Source organism: Chaetura pelagica, unplaced genomic scaffold (genome assembly GCF_000747805.2).
Source record: "Chaetura pelagica isolate M959 unplaced genomic scaffold, ChaPel_1.0 scaffold386, whole genome shotgun sequence".
Classification (NCBI taxonomy): domain Eukaryota; kingdom Metazoa; phylum Chordata; class Aves; order Apodiformes; family Apodidae; genus Chaetura; species Chaetura pelagica.
In genome coordinates this window covers 2,991,069-3,012,379 of record NW_009953703.1, presented here as the reverse complement: position 1 = coordinate 3,012,379, position 21,311 = coordinate 2,991,069, and the positions used below count along the sequence as shown (strand labels likewise).

Genomic DNA, 21,311 nt, shown 5'->3' with positions numbered 1-21,311 from the left:
AGCAGGAATATTGTTCCAACTTTTGCTCAGGAGCAACACACTCCATGCCCTATTTCCTTTTTCTCAATGCTATATATATGAAGTTTTTGCTTTTATTCTCTCTTCAAGCAATATCTTCTCTAGTTTGCTGTGCAGCTACTGCTCACTGTTTATCCACTTCTCCACTTCTTGAAAAGGCTCACTGGCTTCTATTGGTATAAACTAGCTTTAATCAAAGTAATAGGTTACCATGGTGTTACTCCAATCAAGGATTTCAGCTCTTTCTGTGGCACTGCCACCTAAGAGAACCATTTCTTCACATTAGGCCTGACACTTCTTCTAATGTAATTCTCTGGGTTCACAGAGTCCTTTTGAACTTCCAGCCCCTGTATTTTCTAGTTACCATGTTAGGTTTTTGCCACACTGCTCCAGAGCCCAGGAATGGCACCTACAATAGCTGACTCCTGCCAGAACATTCAGTGCTTTACACACCTCTTCATTTCAAATGAAATCCAAACCAGACATCTTCACCACTGCTGTATGGAAGTACCATCATCCATCTTACTTGGGGAAATTGGTGACTTTATGTCATCTTTATCCAAGCTAATATAGATTGTACTTCTAGTACCCCACAGACATACTGCTGTGCTTGTAAATTATGCCCTTAAATCCATGCAGACCACAGTCTTTCCCACATTACTAGCATTAGTGATATCCTAATATCACTAAAGCCTAAGCACTGCTGCCCCACCAGGGGTTTCTTGTTACATCTCCCCAGCTTCTGTGTTCAGATGGTTTTCTTATGTTTTCTCCTGCCTGACATACCAGAGCTCTTGTTCCGATTTACACTTTATTAAAAATGCAACTGCAAACAAGTATGTGCTATTGGCAATACATTTATACATAGCTCCCTTCTTTTCAAAGCTTCAGTGCTTAAAGGCTCTGGGTGTGCACAACAGACAACTTGCACTCTGCCCATTGTGGGATTTGCTTTTTCCAGAAAGTTTCAAGTAGATTTCAGGGCTCCCTAGTATATAAACATCTGATAGCACTTTGTTTGCCCAGTGTGGAGTAGACATCCTTTCTATCAGATCTGCAGAATAGTGCACACAGTACTAACATTGCCATAAGGAAAAGATTTCTGATATTCCATTAGTAATTCAGTTTACCGAGAGCTTATGTCAATTCTGTATTCAATTCTGTATCAAGTTAGTAACTGTACATGTATGTCATTGCTGTTCTTTCTGTATTCCATCTTCTACCCCAAAACCACACACTTGTCAGATTTATTAAACCATTCTCCTTGACATACACTCCTGCTGTATGCACTGAATGTTATAGATGTGTTTGCTTGCCTCTGCAGCACACTGTGAAAACTGTTTGTTTTAAGCTCACATTCTGTATGTCTCCTCCAGTGCCTGATTATGCTTTTGGTACTGCATAAAATTCTAAATAATAAATCCATGCACAAAATTCCAAGTTTTGAGAGAACTGAAAAAAACTGGAGATTCATAAGGAATTTGGCAGCACCCTTAGTTGGAAAAAAAAAGTGATCAGGCTACAAACATTAGAACATCAGCCAGCCTCTGACTAGGCAATATTTTTAATGTCACCTTTCACTTCAAAATGCTGGATTACATTATGCTACATAGAGATGTCAGACACATTGTGAATGTCACAGTTAAGTAGCAAAAAGTCCAGGCTATTCCATTCACTGAATTTAATTCCCACATACGAAGAGCCCCCTCCCACCTTGCTGGCACAGCACTCTTCACAACTTTGCTCTCATGTCACTTTGTGGCACCTCTCATCTGAAGATATCAAAGCAAACTACAGACATGCTAATAACAGGCCATTCTCAGAAATCTTATGAGGTAAGAAATTATAATAATTTCCAACTTATGAGAAAACTGAATTAGAAATTTCCTAAACTGAGTCATAAAATGATTACAGGGTACAGATGTTGGACTCAGCCTGCAAAAGCCTGACTCCCAGCCCTGTGTGTAATTCATGGATAACACATACACACTTCTCAGCAAATACCTCCAGTTCAACTTATTGTTTTCACACATGACACCAACACCATTGCAGGTAGACTACATGAAGGTATCACTCCCACACCTCAGTACAACTCATTAAATTACAGTACTACCCTTATTACAACAAAGTGGTATCATTAAAGCTAATCCTACAGAGCCCCACAGGAAGGTGTGACCAGACTGAAAGAAACAGGGCACAGTTCATGAGCCACCAGAGAAGCACTTTACCACAGCTTGCTTTCAGGAGCAAAAGCCTCATTTTAAATAAAACAAAAACTTCTACTTTGATAAGAGCTGGCTCCTTCAAAAAGATACTCTGTTCTCAAATCTCCCCAGCTAAATGCCATCACAGCTGTAAGGGCCAACCACGTGTGTAGTCAGGCTGGGAATTACCCACACAAATAAAGAGCACAGCATGAAACGGTGACTTTTTCCTGATCAAAAGGGTCTGGGAGACAACTGGACAGTTTGGATCAGGCAAAGGATAGGGCTTTTATTATGTTCAAAGAGCACCCCAGTGAATAGAGCAGCCAACATGGCCCTGGTGGCAGTGATATGTTCTAACATTCTCCTCATCCCACACAAGTTAGTTAAAAGCTTCACTTTGGATCTGCTTAGAGTTTGGGTTTTTTCCATTTTTCTTCTGGTTTAAGAACTTCTATAGGGAAAACCTGAAATACAATCAATCCTTTCACTAGCTTTTTCATAGCATTCCCTGTCTATGCTGCCTCCCCCACATACCAAATAATACATCTCAAATATTATCAGAGAAACCTTGTCACATAAAGAAGTCTTCCTTATACCCACACTGAGGAAATACAAGCTTTAATTTTATATAAGTACAATTTTTATTTTTCTATGTGTTTTCATATTATTTTCTTCAAATCTATTTCAATGAAAAAAATACAGGAAAATCCTTTTCCACCCTGTTATTACCTAGTTTCATTCACACTACTTATTTTCAACTACATATGCTAAAATGTAAGATTTAACACAAAAAAATATTCATGAAAAATATTAATATTATTAAATATTCACACTATTTCACTTTGAAATGCTGAGGTTTTTCTAAAAACCTAAAGAATGTAAGGATTTAAGGCACATGATAAGGCAGAATTTTCTTCAGAAATATCTGTTTCTCTTTAATAGCCATGTATGCCTGTCAAATCAGCAAATCTGACAGGGAGCTATATGAGAGCTAAGCAATGTATTGCAAATAAATATATTCCATCCAAATGTATTTTGCAGTTTATTTTCATTCTAAGAAGAAGTACTGCACAAATAACAGCAATGGCTTTGGTCTCCATTTCTTACACAGCCATCCAGGATAGAATCATAGAATCATAGAATCATAGAATCTTAGGGGCTGGAAGGGACCTCGAGAGATCATCTAGTCCAACCCCCCTGCCAGAGCAGGGTCACCTAGAGTACATCACACAGGAACTCATCCAGGTGGGTTTTGAATGTCTCCAGTGAGGGAGACTCCACAACCTCCCTGGGCAGTCTGTTCCAGTGCTCTGTCACTCTCACAGTAAAAAAATTTTTTCGGATATTCACCTTGAACTTCCTATGCTCCAATTTACACCCATTACCCCTTGTCCTATCACTGGTCATCACCGAGAAAAGCCTAACTCCGTCCCCCTGACACTCACCCCTTACATATTTGTAAACATTGATGAGGTCACCCCTCAGTCTCCTTTTCTCCAAGCTAAAGAGACACAGCTCCCTCAGCCTTTGCTCATAAGGGAGATGTTCCACTCCCTTAATCATCTTCATAGCTCTGCTACGAAGCTCTGCTCTGCTTGTTCTCCTACTGCTGTCTATCCTGTCATCTTATAAATATATAATTAAAAAAATATATTTACTAATGTGATAACAACATGATGGGACAGGGACCTGTTATTTAGAACTAAAAATGGAATACTCTTACCTCAAACCAGTTTGATTTTCAGAGTTACTGTGTTTTGACTGTAAGTAATTTGCAGAAGGAAACATTATAAAACCAAATTATAGTAGCATCTCTTGTACAACACATGAAACTATAAGGCAGTACAAAATTACACTGAACCTGTAAAAAGTTTACCTTTCTTGGGTGATATGTTTTGGGTTTAAAATATCAGGAAGTTACAAAGATATTATGTTCTTTAGCTGGTCTCATAGAATTGTCTGTAAGAATTCCTATGAAGTTAATATATTGCAATTGTTTCACCTGAATACAAACCAACTTTGTCACTGTAGGCTCACCTGCTTTGTCTGCACATGTAAATGAGTGTCTGGGTGTATTAAAAAGTCTGCAACCTGTTGCCAGTATTGGAAACCTACCCAGGAATAACAGCTATTGGCTACATCAGAGATTTCTGGAATAACACCAGTGATATCATGACTAAAAGCTGATAGGAATCTTAATTGCAGTGAAGTGAACAGCAAGACTCCCCTTTGACCTAGGCAGCAGTTGTATCAATTCCTCTGTTGCTTCACCTGGCACTTCTTAACACCAGTAGGATTCTGAATCTTGTTAAAATACATGGCTTCAAAACACTACCTTCCATTAATTCAAATATTCACGAGGCCCATAATCACTCATTTAAAAAAAAAAGTCCTGTGAAGCACATACTATGAACATATTTGTGCATTTATTTTTCTATTATTTTTTAAAAGGTTTATTTCTCCTCAGTTTAAAGCTAATTCCTGCTAGATATCAGCTGGAAAGGGGTAGAGTAACACGTGAAAAAAGACTGAACTCTTCTTTATCTGAGGTGATCAAAAAGATTATACAGTAACTTGTATAGTAGAGTGCTTTAATATCTATGAAATTTCTCACCAACATGTTGTTTGAAAGATGTTTCTGAAATGGATCCCTCTCATCAGAAACCTGAAGCTCCTTGTTTGATGGGATAGGCCTGAATACTAAACAGTGTAGTGAAATTTAGGTTCTTAATTTGAAGTGGATTAATATTCTAAGAAGTTTGAAATCATGACTTTTTTCAGAAACAAGTCTTTCCTTTTCTACTTCTTCCATCAATTAGCATTGTAGCTTATATATTCAGACTCTAAGAGGAAGATATGAGGAAGAGGGAATTTTTTATTTTTTAAATATCACTATGCAATTCTTGTAGATGAAATCATGGAAAAAACATTGCAGAAGATCACAATCTGATGCAGATGGGAAAAGCAGCACAACCAGGCGGGGTAAGGAATGTTATCAGAAACGCCTATTTGTATCTCATGGCCCAGAGTACAGAAGTAGAAACATGTTTCTTTTAAACACACAGAAATCAGAAATCTTTATGTATGATTGTGCTGGAAGAGTTCAAAGAAGCAGCTGTTTTTCAGAAAATTAGGGCCACATTTGTCAAGCACAGTGTCAGGCCCTGAATGCCTCTTGGTCTGACAAAACCTTTGGGAAGAGATGCAAGAAGGGAGACATAAGGACTTGTACAGGCAGGGTACTGGACTAAAATCTGGTACTCAGACAGAATTTAGCAACAGAGTATATCCAAAGGTAATGAAGACAGACATATATGAAGGCAACAATCAAGAGGAGATAGAACAGGAACTTGGGGAAAGCAAGAGGAACACAAAGTGTGTTGTTTCGGCTGGTTGAATGTCATGGAGTCATAGGGAATGTGGTATGATTTACAAACACTGTTAGGCTGTAGGCATTTGAATCTCCAAATGTCTGTCCCAGTTTGTTATGAAATAGCTGGTTGAAAACAACTAATAGCACTCACGTGGTTCTAATTAAATGTACGGATAACACTCTAGCCATGTACTGAACATGGATGAATGCACAGAAAAATTCTACAGGCAAGCATAACCTGTAAACAACACATGTAGCTGATTATGTTGTTCAAAAACTGGGTGTCAACCTGATAGTATGATGGGCTTGTGCTAAAAATATTGAAATACTGCAATATTTCATCTTTCCCTTTCATTCAGCACCTTTACAACAAGGTGAGCTATTAAGACACAGATCTTCAGCTGGCATACATAGACATAAATTCATTAATTCCTTGACCTCAAGCCAGTGCCCAAGAACTGTTTTTCATCTCAGTACATCCTCCCACCACACTTACCACTTGCTGAAGAGCAAGAAGGGAGCATTACCTTCTCATTCAGCCACAATTTCCGTTTCTTCCCTAATTAAGTCCTTAAGGGCATTTTAATATGCAGGAAGCACTGATGGATGGCATTACTCACTAAATATGACATTGGCAGATTTCTCTGTCTACTCCCCCTCCCTGATGGGAAAGGCTAAGAATTAAGCATGGTGCACTAGGTTAGTATTTGTGACTTTCGTGCTAGGAGCCAAACCACTGTTCATTAGGAGCCCCTAGATCCTGAATCTAGCCCTTGCAGCTACCAATGCCAGATCTACCTGCTCCCAGCACTTCCCAGCAGCAGTTTTAGTAATACAAGTACACCAAACAAAAAACCAAACAGCTGTTATCAACATCTAGGAACAAACTACTTCCTCAGCAGACAACCTCTATGAATGCCAAAGATATGGCACAGGTCCTCTGGTGCTCTCAGCTTTGCTTGTTTCAGTGTTTGTTACACTAGCATGCTGAGTACTTGACATTGGCATGTTTATCTTCTTACACAACTCTTCAACATCTAGGAGAATTTTCTAGTCATGTATCTGCAGTACAGCTATAAAAACTCCTTGTTAATCTACATAATAATTTGAAAACCTTAACTAAAACACACCTATAATACCATCTCAATGCATTAAAACCTTCTATGTATAGCAAAACCAATTATTTTACAACATGTGGCATTTACATTGCTCTTTCAGGTGATATCACAGTAGTTTATAAATTCACTGTGGTGAACAAATTTTTCCTAGTGTCCTCAAGAGTAAAACAATCATTTCTGATTAGATGAACTGAGCTTCCTACATCTCTCATGCACAAAGTATAAAGCTCTACAGAGCGATCCCACAGAAGCTGAGCAGGTTTTTAATTACAGATTTGGTATTTTTGCCTGGATTCTTTTCTTGTGTAAAACCAATGAATTCAGGGATATGCTTTGATATGATTACATGTTTCTATTTAGGATGCTGTAAAATTCCTCCAGCACTTCTGCTCTGGAGAATCTTACAGAGTCACTATATTGTGCTGAATAGATAAACACTTAAAATGTACATTGTTATGAGTATTGCCTATTAACAACTATGTTTTTATGACAGAAGATATATTCAGTAAATATTCATTCTTACCACAAGACTGCTGTCCAGAGAAAGTCTTTTCCCAAATTCCCTTTTCTGTAGCTGCCTCTTTCTCTCCATGGCTGAGGTTATTTGTTTTCCTTTTGACCAACTAGAAATGTCAGACTGTTCCCAGAATCACTGAAAACCAAAAACAAAACAAAATAAAATTAGATACACATTTCAATATCCTACTTAACAGTTGCTGTCTTTCATCATTAACTTTGTATTAACCCAGCAGCTAATGACTTTGTGTCTACAGTAGGCTGTGTTCCAGGAATAAATTTTCTGTGCCAAAAAACCTAAACTCTCTAGACAGAAATATTACCAATAAGGTTGGGTCACTTCTAAAAAAAAGAAAAAACAAAACAAATAAATAAAATCTGCTACTACTGTATTTCTCAATATTCTCCATGTTTTCATAGCCTCTTTTTGAACTGCGATGGGAGCTGGATTTGCAGAGTCAATGAACTACGTGGGCCTGGAGAAGGTGAGACAGGGAGGGAAACTGTTCCACATTCATTGCCCTCCTCAGCAAGCCCTGCTTGTTGGCACATCTGAGCTGCTACTGTAACGTACAAATTTTGGACCTAATCCTGAAGAATTCTAAAAGCTTTCAACTCCCATTATTCTTAATGGGAGATGAATGCCCTCAGCACTTTCCTTACGCATTTAAGGTCAAAAATTCTGCTGTGATAATCAGAGTCCCACTGCCTATAGAGAATAGCTGGAGAACTTCACCCAGTAAAGCTCTCACAGAAGCAATTAAGTCTTCCCAGTTTTGCAGGGTTTGGTTCTTCCTGGATGACATTTTCTACTAAAGCCAAGCTTATAAGTAACTACTACCTATAATATTTATTGTCTGTGATTCACAAATAGGGGCAAAGCTTATAAATTTATTCAGGATTTACAGAAAGTAGTAGAATAATAAAAGATATCAGAATCTAGCCTAACTTAAGGCAGTTAGATATATGCATAAATACAGAGCCAAATACAGGATTTTTTTCTGCATGTCAGAGTGACTGCATTTACTGGATCAGAGGGCAATATCTTGTATCTCCTCATCTGGGTTATCTCCTTTAAGGACAAAGTTTTCACTGAAAGAATTTGTCCTCATTTTTCAGTTGAGATTTCATGTGAAAGCCTACTGAAAAACAATTCTAGTAAGGTGGAGATATTCATACAGTGCTACATAATGGTAAACCTAGAAAAATTGATTGCATTTGACTGAAAAACTAGACTAAGTAAAAGACAAATCTGACTATTTCTAATGCTTTTTACTAATTGCAAATAGCACCTTCAGCCACAAACAGCCAGGTGATGCACAAATACCACTGGGTTTTGGCTGTAGAATAATGCAGCTAGCATTCCCAAAATAAGGTTTCCATGTGCTATCCAGATGTATTTGCATGATGGTCCCATCTGTCTCTGTGGTGATATCAAGCAGATAAAAACACCACAAATCTTTCCCCAGTTCGGCCTCTGATGCTCTGCCATGATGAGTTTGACCACTGGCCAAGCATGGGCTGGCTGCAAGGAAAAAAGGACACCTCAGGCTAAACCTCTAAAGCCAGCTGGAATCCAGAGGCTTCCCAGAGGCATGTAAACTGGAATCATCAAGGTGCAATGTGAGCATCACAACTGGGACTGCTCTTGTAAAACACTTCCCATAGGGAAACTAGAATTGGTCCAGCTACCAAGCCATCCAGTGGTAAATTCAGCCTTCTGTTGAACAGCACCTGGTGTCTCCTGCACTTGTTTTGTATTCCTGGTTTACAGTTATGCAAGATAATAACAGGCCTTTTTTCTCCAAAATGGATAAAAATAGCACACTTGTCTAAAGAACACATGCAATGAGAACACAATAGGAGGAAAATATCAGTTATTGCACTGTGATTATCCCCACCTTGTGGGTTTTTTCAGGTTTACCTGCAAGCCCTTGCTTCCTTTTTGTAGTACCAATCCTAAAGCTACACATACCATTCAGTTCAGCTAAGGAATCTCAGTGGTGTGCTACCACATAATAATCATTTTTTCCTGATTCGCTATTGTGTCTCAAAAGAAATACAATAGATTGGAACAAACACAGAGGCAACATATTACACTGTTCTTGTGACTATGCCAGAAATTAGCAAAATAAAGGCCTTATGTAATCCTTATGTCATTCTTCTGTGCATTCATCATGCCTGGAGAGCATGGTTTCCACCAAGGGAGTCTTTGTTGATCAGCAAGTACAGAACCACTTAGGATTGAGCTAGTGAAAGCTGCAGTTGGAGCCAATATTCCTCATAAAGGTCAAGTATTTAATACGAGTAAGTGCCTGAAGTTTCTGTCTGCAGGTATTTAGTGGAACCACACCAAATTCTAGTTTAGAATTAAAGAACAGGTTATTAATTCTGCCTATAGCTTACATGCTGTGCTGCTTTGGCCATCTCAAGCAACGGATTTATGGTAGCCCTACCTAGCACAGCACATGCTGTGTGTGGGAGGATTGGAATCTGCAGGTCTGGGGCTGCTTCACCAGTACATTAGTAGGTCCATGTGCTGTGCCCAAGGCAGCATAGCATATTAGCTGTAGGCATTACTATTTTTCTATTGTTCTTTAATTCTGAACTCTCAGATCTCTGGGTGTGTTACATTTAGCACGCTGTCCTGGATCTCTCCTAAAGAGGTGACAACCTAAGGCTGCAGTAAGTTTTGAATCACAGGTAATTATCAGAGAAGAAAATACAACACATCACCTGTACCAATGTATGTTGGTGCCTCAAGTACCTAACTCAGAAGGCCTTTAAAGAAAAATGATCATCAGAATGAGGTAGTTAACAAAAATAGAACAAGTTTCCATTGTCAGATGGTCATTTTTGTACATCATGCTACTCGTCACAGAAACAAAATTACCCTCCCAGGTAAATCTCTTCCTCTGAAATCAACCCAAAGAATAACAACAATTCAAAATGCAGATAACGCATCCACCGGGAAGCTCAGCAGAGGAGAGTGGTTTTCCAGATGGAACAGTCTCTAAATGCAGAAGCACTGAGAATCAGTTTGCCCAATCATCAGAAATAACTATTCTTGTGCTATTAAGAGAATAGACTGTGGAAAAGAATCTGCCTTCCCAGACCAATTTGCTTTTTGATATCTTTACAGCAGAGACCCAGTGATCAGCATTCAAACCCTGACTGTCCCATTTAGCTCAGCTGAACAATGCCTAACTGCAAGAGCACTTCCGATTTATGGTGCAGTCCCAGGTACTACACTCACATATGTACACTGCCAAATCTTTGGGGGCACATCTTACTGTTCTTCGTGCTGCAGGAAATGTTTCTGCTGTAGGAATCTACTCTAAGGGACTATAGAGTTCAGCTCTGCTGAGCATACTGGGGAAGGCACTGAAGTTAGAAGCATTCAGTGATTAAGCCTGTATCCTCAAGAACTGTACAGGGATCAGTCCAAGAGAACACAGGTCCCAGATGTTTGCTTACTGTCTTGACAGTTTTGTATTGAGCTCAGGGAAAAAGGTTTTGTACAGACACAGAAAAAACTCTCAAGGGAAGACCTAAGCGAGATCTTGCTTCAATACAGTGTGCCCACGGTGTTCATAAAGCCAGCACACCAAAAGCATCAGCTTGATTACACATCCTAAAGTGCAGTATTATTAGTACTCAATACAAGAATGTTCATTACTTCAGGAGATGGCTCTCAAATTATGCCCTGGAGAAATGGTGTGATTAACATAGAAAAGCACTCTCTAAAATCTATGCAAGAAATTTCTTGGATTACCTTCTTCATTTCTAGTAGTAACAAAGGATGATTGATGTATATTGCTTTAGCTGATGAAAACGTATAACATTATATTCCTTAGATAAGTATCCAAGATATTTCCAGACAGTTTGAAATTGCAGCTACATTTCAACAGAGCTATGCCAACATATGACAGCTGGGAACAAGCACACAGCATCTCTCTTTGGTAACTGGAAATGGACTGTATTTATTTTTCTGTCTCTTACAAATTGGTATAAATTTAACCATTATAACACCTGAAAAAAAAAAAGACAGCCCTGCAAACTAGCATCCTTTTGTTTAAATTCAGGATAGATATAACACAGCCTCACCACCCCCTGCTTTGTACACCTCAACACTGCCAGAAGGCAAAACACTCACAGGGCAGCAAGGTATTCCCTGCCAGCAGTCTGCTTGTCTTTGGAGGTGTTAATAAAAAGGACAGGTTTTGCAATGTGGACAAACTGTTGAGTAATGGAATGAGGCCAAAGTTACACAGTGATCACCCTTAATCACTTTTTTTCTTATCTGATTGTCCTGCTTGTCTGACAGCCATACTTAAAGACTGAAAAGGAATCCAGAACTGGTATTTTCCCTTAGCAGTGAAAGCAGAAGGAAAATAATATCACTAGCATAGGTCAGGAAGCAGCTATGAGAAAGTAGATTGCCATCAATGCAAATGTTACTTAGAATGAACAGGTGACCTAAAGGTGAAACATTTTATATCTCATTACGAATCTCTGGAGTGATTCCGTTTCCTAAGAACCTAATTGAATTTAATGGAATCTGTCATTGTCCTTCTCTGCTTCCTTTGCCAGCTCTGGTGCTAACACCAATGTGCATATACTTGCTTTTGTTGTTGTATTAGTAGGATAAGGGGTAAATAGGTATGGTTGCCTGGGCCTTTTCAGAACTGGAAAAAAAGAGGTTCCAGAATTAAGGAAATTATGGGCATTGAACAGATCAAAGATTGTTCCATTCTATAAAATCACTACATTTATCTTCCCAGTTAAGAGGCCAGTCAAAAATGCTAGGTTTGTAATAAGCTCTTCAAGCATTTTCCTTGGTTTGTTTTTATGGGGCTTTTTTTTGTTGTTTTAATGGTAAAGTGTTGAAACCATCAGAGCAGGAACAGCAGAAAACCACACCTTCACAAAAGATGAGAAAACTCTGCCTAGTGATTAAAAGGGATCCATGAACATGGCTTCATTACCACACCCCTCTCTCTTCTTGTCACAGTATCTACCCTACCTCATGGCTGTAAGGGATAAAGGAGAAAAATCATTCAAAAATTCTCTTTTAAGTTGATGTTTCAAACTTCAACACTTGGGAAACAAAAAACCACAGCGACTTCAGCATTTCTGCAACCTGAAACTTCCCAACTTTTGTTTTGCCCACAGCGTATTTCTCAGCAATGCTATAAGCAGAGCCTGCCTAATGCCCAATACTCCCAGGTATTTGCTTAGGCTGGTCAGCAGTTTGTTAGTGCTAATGTATGCACTGTACATTCACACCCACTGGATTAGGTTGCTATTTAGCTAAGTAAGTCGCATTTTTGAGGAGAGGGAAGGAGAATGTGCCATGTGCCAGCATTAATGAGTTAATTAAATTAGAAAAATTCCAAAGCAGGAAGCTAAAATGCTTAGATAAGTAGAATACTCCAAGAATTACAAGCCAGCAAACACAGCAGTGCTATACCATTCTGTCTACATATCTAGATATTCTGACTGGGGTTGGAAAATTATATTTTAAAAAAATTCAATCAGCAAATAACTATATAGACAAAGATTTTTCTATAGCTCTCTTTTTTTGTTTCCCTGTGGCATAGTTAATTTTGATACATCACAGATTTCTTACAATCTCTAAAGCTGTTTCAAAGGATATTGGAAGTGTACAGCCATGACCTGCAAGTTATTTTGTGGTCCAAGCCACTCCTTAATCCGGTGGTCCTTCTAGTTCTGGTTGAAAACTATCCAGTGGTCTTCTACAAGGCCATGATAAACTAGTCCCAAGGAAGTGTGGGAAGAGCCAGAGCAAGATAAGGAACCCTCTCATTTTTGTTGTGATTTTAATTAAATATGACAATGACACATGGCAGTCTACAAAGAAACTGAGGCTTGACTAATTTGAAAGTCAAATTATGTGGATCTCTGCTGCTCTTACCCCATCCCTTGAAAGGAAATCAGTAGGGCACATAGGACTGTCTCATGCTATTTTTGACTGTTGATTGCTTTGCAGCAAAGAACATACTCTTAGCACAATGTTCTAGAAACCAAGTATTTAAAATAAAGCATCTCAGCTACCAAATTCTACCCTGTTTCATGCACAGTTTTCAAAATACATTTATGCTTTCTTCATGCAAGATAATATTCCATTTATTCAGCAAACTAAACAAACAATAAAGCTTTCTATAGCATTGCTTCTAGGATTTAAACAAGTTAAGATTAAGAGCTTAAATCTAACAAACCTATCAGTGAGCTCAAAATAATACCAGGAATTTCAATAAATCAGAAAATAAAGAATATGGAATTAAAGATGTTATTACTACAACAGCTGTCAAGATGAAATGCATGAGAAGCATTTAAAAGATTTATATCTCATTTTCTCACCAGGTTAATTAAATAGATGCATGCATTCATTTAAGAGGATAAGGTGGGTTGCAGTGACATAAAATGAGAGGGCACAAGGATTACGGTCTTTCAGCATTAACAAGAATGGTTTGAACTGATATAATTTCCGTCTTCTGTAATAAGCATGATTCATCCATTGCCATTTTCAGCTCTCATTTTCTTTCTGGCAAAAAGAAAAAAAAAAAAGAAAAAAGACTACGAACATTTATAGACTAACATAATCAAAGCTTTAACCTTTTCAGCATTTTCTGTTTGGATTGGCTGTCCATTTTTATCATGGGGTTCCAGGGCCATGCTGCAGGGAGGAGAAGAATCACCAGTAAATTATACCAAAGAATGCTGGAAAGGTCAAAGGATTAGCTTCCCCTGTTTGCTTTTATGGGACATATGAAGCATTCATATCATGCAATAAAATTATTGAGACAAAAATGATGAAGGATAAGCAGATGAAGTGCATTAATCGGTTGTCAGGACAGCATGGAAGAAAAGGATATATTACAGTGATATAATCAATAAAAAACAGATTATGACATTTGTGTTTGCATATCCTTAGCCCCTGCACTGAAAGCCAATCCTTCTGAAAGCTGTAAGACCTGTACCTGAGAAAGATATGCAAGCAAGACTGAGGCTACCCAAGCTGAAGAAATCATTAGACCCAAAGCTCCCTTCTCTTGGATGAGTTTCTAACCACTCATTATTATATATTATTTATTACTATATAATATTATAATTTATGTGATATATGCTATTATATGGTAAAAACAGATTCCCTTAGCCCTTCAGGCTCTTTCAGCAGTGTTTTGCAACCTAGGCTGTTAATCTGCAAAAGGCATGCTCCCAACACAGCAACAGTATTAGCTACCTCTGGGGGCTTCAACACACATTTGTCTCCCTTGGGAACAACAGCCAAGCTTAGACTAGGAATAGCAACTCCAGGCATCTGGTGAAGCTGAACTCCAGAACCTGAGGCAATGGCACTGTTACTATTAAAGACCTAAAGGGTTCTGTGGAGATTTTGAGGTTAAAAAACACATGTCCCATTTATATACCAATAGACTCCTCTGGTATCAACTGGATGTAACTTCTGCAATCTAGTACATCATTATCAGAGCTAGCTGTTTCTCATGGAGAAATGGCTGGCTAGAAGCAGAGTCAAAGGGGAATCTCAGTATGTTTCAAACAATGAATTACAAAACATCAGAGGCAGTGACATCCACTTTGGGAGGCCAATAGGAATAACTTACCAAACTCATACGTATTCATCTAATACATTGCAATGTTTAGAGAAACACATGGAAATAAATACAACATCTGAATCAATTTAACAGACATCTCACTGGAGGTAAGAATTTAAAATACAGTCAAGTTACCTATACTTTGCTCAGTTTGATTTGTGTTTTCTTCTCATTTTTCTTTCATTGGTGTAAATCAAGGCACTACTCAAGAAAGACCAAGATTTTCAAACCTGCACATGAGACTTGTATTGGAGTCTCTGTTGTAAGCAACGGTGGATTGCCAACTCAGTCTTTGAAACCAGAACTAGAAAAGCCTGTGAAAGGTCCCTAAAGATCCCTTCTTCTCTTAGACAGATGCATTTCAGTCAGCATCTCTTCTGCCTGCCCATCTGTCCTAGTCACAGTCCAGAGGGACCACTAAAAATCATCAGTTCTTTGTGCATGCTCCACCCCTCCCACCTGCACTGCTAACAGGGATGATGGCTGCACTGGTCACAGGATGGCTCTGTGATCTGAACATAATCTCCTCAGACACTAGACTGAATATACTTAGCAGTTTTTTTGTCTCTATCACCTCTAGTCTCTCATTCACTCATTTTGCAGTCTGTGCACAATGAAGTTTTTTGCTACAACACATTTTCTCACCGTACACTTTGGTGCATGAAAGCAGTTTTGTGAGACAAAGTGTCCCAGATGAATGCTACTTGGTTTGGTCCTCCCTAGCAGCAGAGATTAAAGGAATGAAAGTTCATTTATTTACTGATGTATCCCAGCTTGCGGATACAATGAATAGTTAAAATCATCTTAACTTAGTGATAGTGTTCAGACATCTGGTTTTACTCCACCGAGTACTGGGTAATGCTTCAAAATGTTAATTTGGCTCAAAGGAAAACTATCAATATAAGATAAGTATTGTAAAAATATTTCCTCAGTTAATAGTAACATCTTCAGCACCCAGCTCTGCACATCCTCCTTAGATAGCCAGTCATTTGCATCAGAGGGAATATTTCTATGTCTAGACTGCAGAATTTGTTTCTAATGAATCTGGAGCTTTGTGGGTTGTAACATGGTGTCCCACATTTCACCCTTGCTGTACAGACACTCCCATTGGGCTGCTGCCTATCCTTGCATTACAGGCAATAACTTTATAATGAAGGTTTTAGTTCAGTAACAGCCCAGAAAAGAAGCTGAATCAAGCTCATAATCCCTTTCTGTCCTATGAAAAATAAGGGAAGGGAAGTATAAGGGAAGGGAAGATACAGTGAAATATGTGTCATATGCATAACCTGAAAATAGCTCCTCCACCCCACCATAACTAAAGCCCAACCTTGGTGAAGAACAAGAGGCAAAAGACAGTTCCATTCTCTTCCAGTGCCAGCTAAAGCAGAACTAAGTCACTGGTTTGAAAAAAAAACACTGTACCATGGGAACAAAGGAAGAATACTCAGCTTCATTAGGCTGAGCAGTTCCAGATGCTTCCCACACGGGACACTGTATATTTTTTATCAGAAAAAATATACATATATCGTTCATTTTGCTGTGCAAATACCTTCACCCAGTCCTGCAGATCTGTTAGATCTGCTAACTAGAACTACAGCTGCAGGTCTTTGACTCTGCAGTCACCTCTGGCCACTGCTACAGAAAAGACACAGAAGAGATGCACTACTGAGCTGAATTTGGAGGAGCCAGAACAAACTTTGCTCCTACAAGGATGGACACTAAAACCCTTCAGCTGACTCCTTGGCTGTTCAGCCTTTGCAGAAGTGAGAAGTCTACTCTATTTTTCAGCCAACCTAACAACATCCAAGAATCAGACCCAAAGGAAAGCAGCTCCACTGTTTTCAGACACTCCAGTGACTCTTGCCTTTGTGCTCACAACAGGAAGGCAACAGGGTATAAGTCAGCTCTACTATCTCGTTTTGTTGGAGGATGTATTCCCTATACATCAAAACAAGCAGAGATAAAGAAGAACTCCAGAGAGATTTCCCAAGCCAATTCAAGTTCACCTTATTCTTACACAAGAGAGCATGTAGGACTGTGGGACAGCAAGACTGTAAAATTAAAAAGGAACAGATACAGATTGATTAAACTCCATCTTCAGATGGCCAAGAAAACTATTATGAAAACTTTAGAAATTAAGTATGTTCTGTCCTCATTTATATTGCCTTAGACACTGACAGAACACCAAACAGTGCCAGTGTACCAAACAGCCCTTCTCTTTTTCTACTCAATTCTAGAGCAAGCTCATCTCAAATGCTGAATTCAGTTCTGGGCCAAAAGGATGCAAGACAAACTTGATGCAATTCAGACAATAGCAAAAATTATTAAATTATTGACTCAGGGAGAAACAATTGACAAGTCCCTTCAGAGTAGTTTCAAACAATGGCAAAGAGGAGACTAACACGGGAAGGAATTACCACCTACTCAAGTTTGAGGGACATATACTAAACACTACAGACAGTGAGGAATTGATTAGTTTAATCGACAATAGGCTGAAAAGAAATAAAGAGGGGAAATGATGCTGACTATCTGAAGAAATTACCTAAAGTGAAATCCAATACAGATTGATTCCCAGAGAATCAAAGGAACACTTGTCATACAAAAAGTAAGGCAAGAGAAAGTACAGTAAGCCACACTGAAAGTGAGGATGCCGCCAGGAATGGGTTGTCTGAAGACCCTGATGGGGAAGTAAAGAGCTCTCTCTCCCTTTCTTCTCAGTCTGTCTTTGTGCACTGGTTAATCCACATTAGAGAGAATCAAAGTGAAAGGCTTTGGGGGGGGGGCGGTGAGCAGGAGAGAGCCACTCTACCCTTCCCCCGTGCAGTCAGCTGCCAGCAGTGCTTACTCCAGTTTCTCAGTGTGAAGACTGGCTGTCACACACTGATTTCTCATTTTTCCATCTGCCAGAAGCTTAATAAAAATGTAAATTAAAAAAAACATTCATGAATTTCCTACTTAAAAGGTTCATAACTCTCCTATGTTTTACATCATTCTACCAGTCTTCAACTCATCTGCACTCAGTTCTACCAACTGAAATGGAAGAGAACATACAGTCTGCTGTCACAGATAATAATCTGACACATTGGGATTATGGATACCGAGCTGTCCAGAAAATACTAGAAAGAGAGGAGGCATAGTATTAAAATTCTCCAGTCTCTTTTTCTCTCAAGCATCTGTCCATTTAGAACGCAAAGTAAAAATTACACTACCAAAAGTGACACTAAAGAAAAAAAATACTTTGACATTTCAGAAGTTCGTCATTCACTAAAATCTGAAAGATATTTTTGCTTGCAGTAGCAACAGTTGGGTTGGCACAGGATTATTATCTACTTTTTCTTCTAGAATTGATGTTAATGCCTCAAATAAGAATTTTTTTCCCCTAGATTATTTCTTTGAAGTAATGATGTGCAGAATTAGATAAAACTTCTAAGATCTTAGTTTATGCACCTCCAGTCCTGAAATAACTGAATTTATGGGGAAGGGTTCATACACACTTGCATGTTCTAAATTATCCACTTTGAATGTGAAACTGCATTTTGAGACTTAAAATCTTTTGAAGTATTTTTTTCTGTAGAAGGGTTATTAATAGGAGATGGGAAGAAACAGTCTCACACACAGGCAAAGAAGAAAGTGTACTTGGTTCATCTCAGTGAGGCCTAAAGTTTGTCCATAGTTTGAGTTGGGTCCCTGGTCTTTATTGTGGGGTTTAAGGTGATTCACTAACTCTGCTGTCCCCACTAGGCTGTCAAGGTTATAATACATAGTATATATAAGCACCATCTACAGATTAATTCCTCTTTGTCTAAGACTTCAATAGTTAATCTTTCTGTTAGTGCTGCTGTTCAGTGTCATTACACCTCTATCTACCAGATGCCTACATCACTACACACCCAAACAGGGATTCTTTCTCCACATTCTGCCAAAATCAATCTGATGGTAGAAATGCAACTAGAATAGAATTAAATCCAAAGAGGTGAAGAAAATTCTGCCACCAACCAATGAGCCAGATATCCTCAGTTCCCTCCACAGATTTAAATTCTGTTCCCCACAGGGCAAACCAGGAAGCATTAAAGCAGCAGGTCGTTGTTGTTTTGTTGTTTGTTTGGGTTGGGTTTTTTTGTGTGGTTTGTTTTGTTTTAAAGAAGTTACAACAGGCTCCTTTTTTCCTGTAGTAGTTGGAGGTCTTAAGCAGGATGCTGCAGCCTATAGACCTGTTCACCTATGGTTTTCCCCATTGTGTCACAGTGATGCTACATACAGTACCAGAGAGAAGAGAACCTATGAATGGGACTCTAGGGAGAGGAAAGAAAGGAGAAAGCCATGTGGTATCTGGCTGCCTCTGCGTGGTCATGCTGTGTACCTTAGGAACCACTCCCTTCTCAGGGCTGTGCTGAAAACAATCAAGTTGATAAATTCTTATCGATGCCTGTTTAAAGCTTTTTCTCATGACCGGAGATTTCTGTGGTAATTGAGAAGAAAAGCAATTCCTTTGATTCAAGATTGGTAAATATAAGTGGCAGAAATGGTTTCCTATGAACATAGTGAAGTATTTCCAATCAGTAACACTATGACAGACTTGCAGCCTAAGAGAAGGAAGTTCTTAGTTTTATAACAGGCACATAATTAAATACAAGACCACAGATGCTCAGAGACAAGAGGAAAATGGCCAACCCGAGACTTTGTATTTTGTGCTACTGTTGCCTCTTCAGTTCATTTGGTGCTTCTTTCATTTACTCATGCAACCTTAAAAGAAAGTTGAAAGGTAGTCTCAAACGTTAGGGCTCACAGCCAGTGACACAAGACATTGCCGTTTATTAAAATGTTAGACCAGGTTTCACTTCAATACCTCAGTAGCAGTGGATGAGAAATCCTTAATTTAGCTGAACTTTTAGTAATTTTCAAATGTTTCTCATGTGTCACTGCAAAGAGCACCGAGGCCTTTTGTCACCGACATGATATGGGGATTGGATAGATCTGATGATAGGTAATTGGGATTTTAGCCTTTCACCTGTGGATCAGCATTTCAAACTCAGACCAGGTCAGTACCGAATAAAACTAATTTCCACCATCTGACTGTTCAGTGACCTCTATGAAATATTACAAGTTGGTCGAGGACAGGTGTCTATATAATTAAAATACAATTTGCAAGCACAGTTGGCACCCTGGAATTCTCTTTATGACACATCTGTAATCTGCTCCCCCCAGCTCATAAATGGAAAGTATTCAGGAGCACCAAGATGTCATTTAAAAAACAAGGAGGATACAATCCTCTTCATTAATCCCACAAAGTACCTCTGTTTCTAGAGCAGTTTTGAATCCCTGGACAAATGCTTTTGTGCAGTGCAAAGATTATTCTGGCTAATAAAACTTATTATTTTTATCTATGAATCTGCATTAATTTGGTCAGTATTTCCAACAGCCCCACAGAATTCAAGTATTTTTGGTTGCCAAAAATACAAAAAAAGAGGTTTGATAGCAGAAGCTATGCCCAAACTGAACATGAGATGGTTCCTTTGGCTAGGAATCAATACAACAGTTTTGTGTTTAAGCAGGATTTAGGGTACAGGCAGGGGAAGACCAAAATATTTTATGGCTTTTGAATAACCAAGGCCATAATTCCAGCCTCAAGCCTTTAATCTGTTTCTTTTCTTTAACCCAATTAGAAGTTTTGTTAGAGAACACATAATATGCTTTCTATTGTTTATTTTTTCTTATGCTAATTCTGTACTAAGCAAGGCTGAGCACTTCAGGCTGAGTCCCTTTGAAAGATGCAACTTTGTAGAATGGTGGGATGTTCAGAGACTGTTGTGGAAATCTTTGTGGACTTCAAAGTGATTCATATCTGTGTCAATGAAAGAAGGAAAATGTTATATGGAATCCAAAGAATAGAGAAGGACATTTAAGTTTAAGTAGTGAAAATACATGTGCAAGATGTTTCACCTCACTGAAAAGACACATTGTTTGTCCTGACCTAGTTCAAGGTGTTAAGATTCATAAAACCACAGTTGCTACTCTTGGCACCCAAGAAAAGGGCCCTGATACCAATTTGGGAATACAACAGAGAAGAGGTTATCTCAAGAGTTAAGCAAACTGAGTTTCATCAGAAGGTGACAGGAGAAAAGAACCACACTAAAAACTCCAAGCAAACCTAGTTTGCTAATGTTCCTACTAGATCCTACCAGGAAAGTTCTGCTAGAAGTTTTCTCCTACTAGGGATTTTCTTCTTAATCTGGTTTCCTCAGCCACTAATTTCCTCTGCAAGGGGCAGCTGATATATAGAGGACAAAACTACCACTAAGAAAATCTCAGCATTTACCCCTTCAGTTCAATTTATATGCATTAAAATTAGTCTGCTTTTTACATACATTTCAGATTAAACGGTTAAAAGAGGAAAAACAAGAATTTGTGGAATCAAATCAAATATCATGCATCCATTTTT

The 21,311-nt window shown here is 38.6% G+C and overlaps 1 protein-coding gene across 1 annotated transcript in view; it reads right to left on the bottom strand.

The window, feature by feature from the left end:
• The window catches only part of NCKAP5 (NCK-associated protein 5), a 337,214-nt gene extending 329,906 nt beyond the window's left edge, over nucleotides 1–7,308 (bottom strand). Inside the window, exon 1 of the mRNA XM_010000398.1 lies at nucleotides 7,240–7,308. Within this exon, the coding sequence (XP_009998700.1) occupies nucleotides 7,240–7,308 (69 nt within the window). The remainder of the gene's footprint in view (nucleotides 1–7,239) is intronic.
• Nucleotides 7,309–21,311: the final 14,003 nt, after the last annotated feature.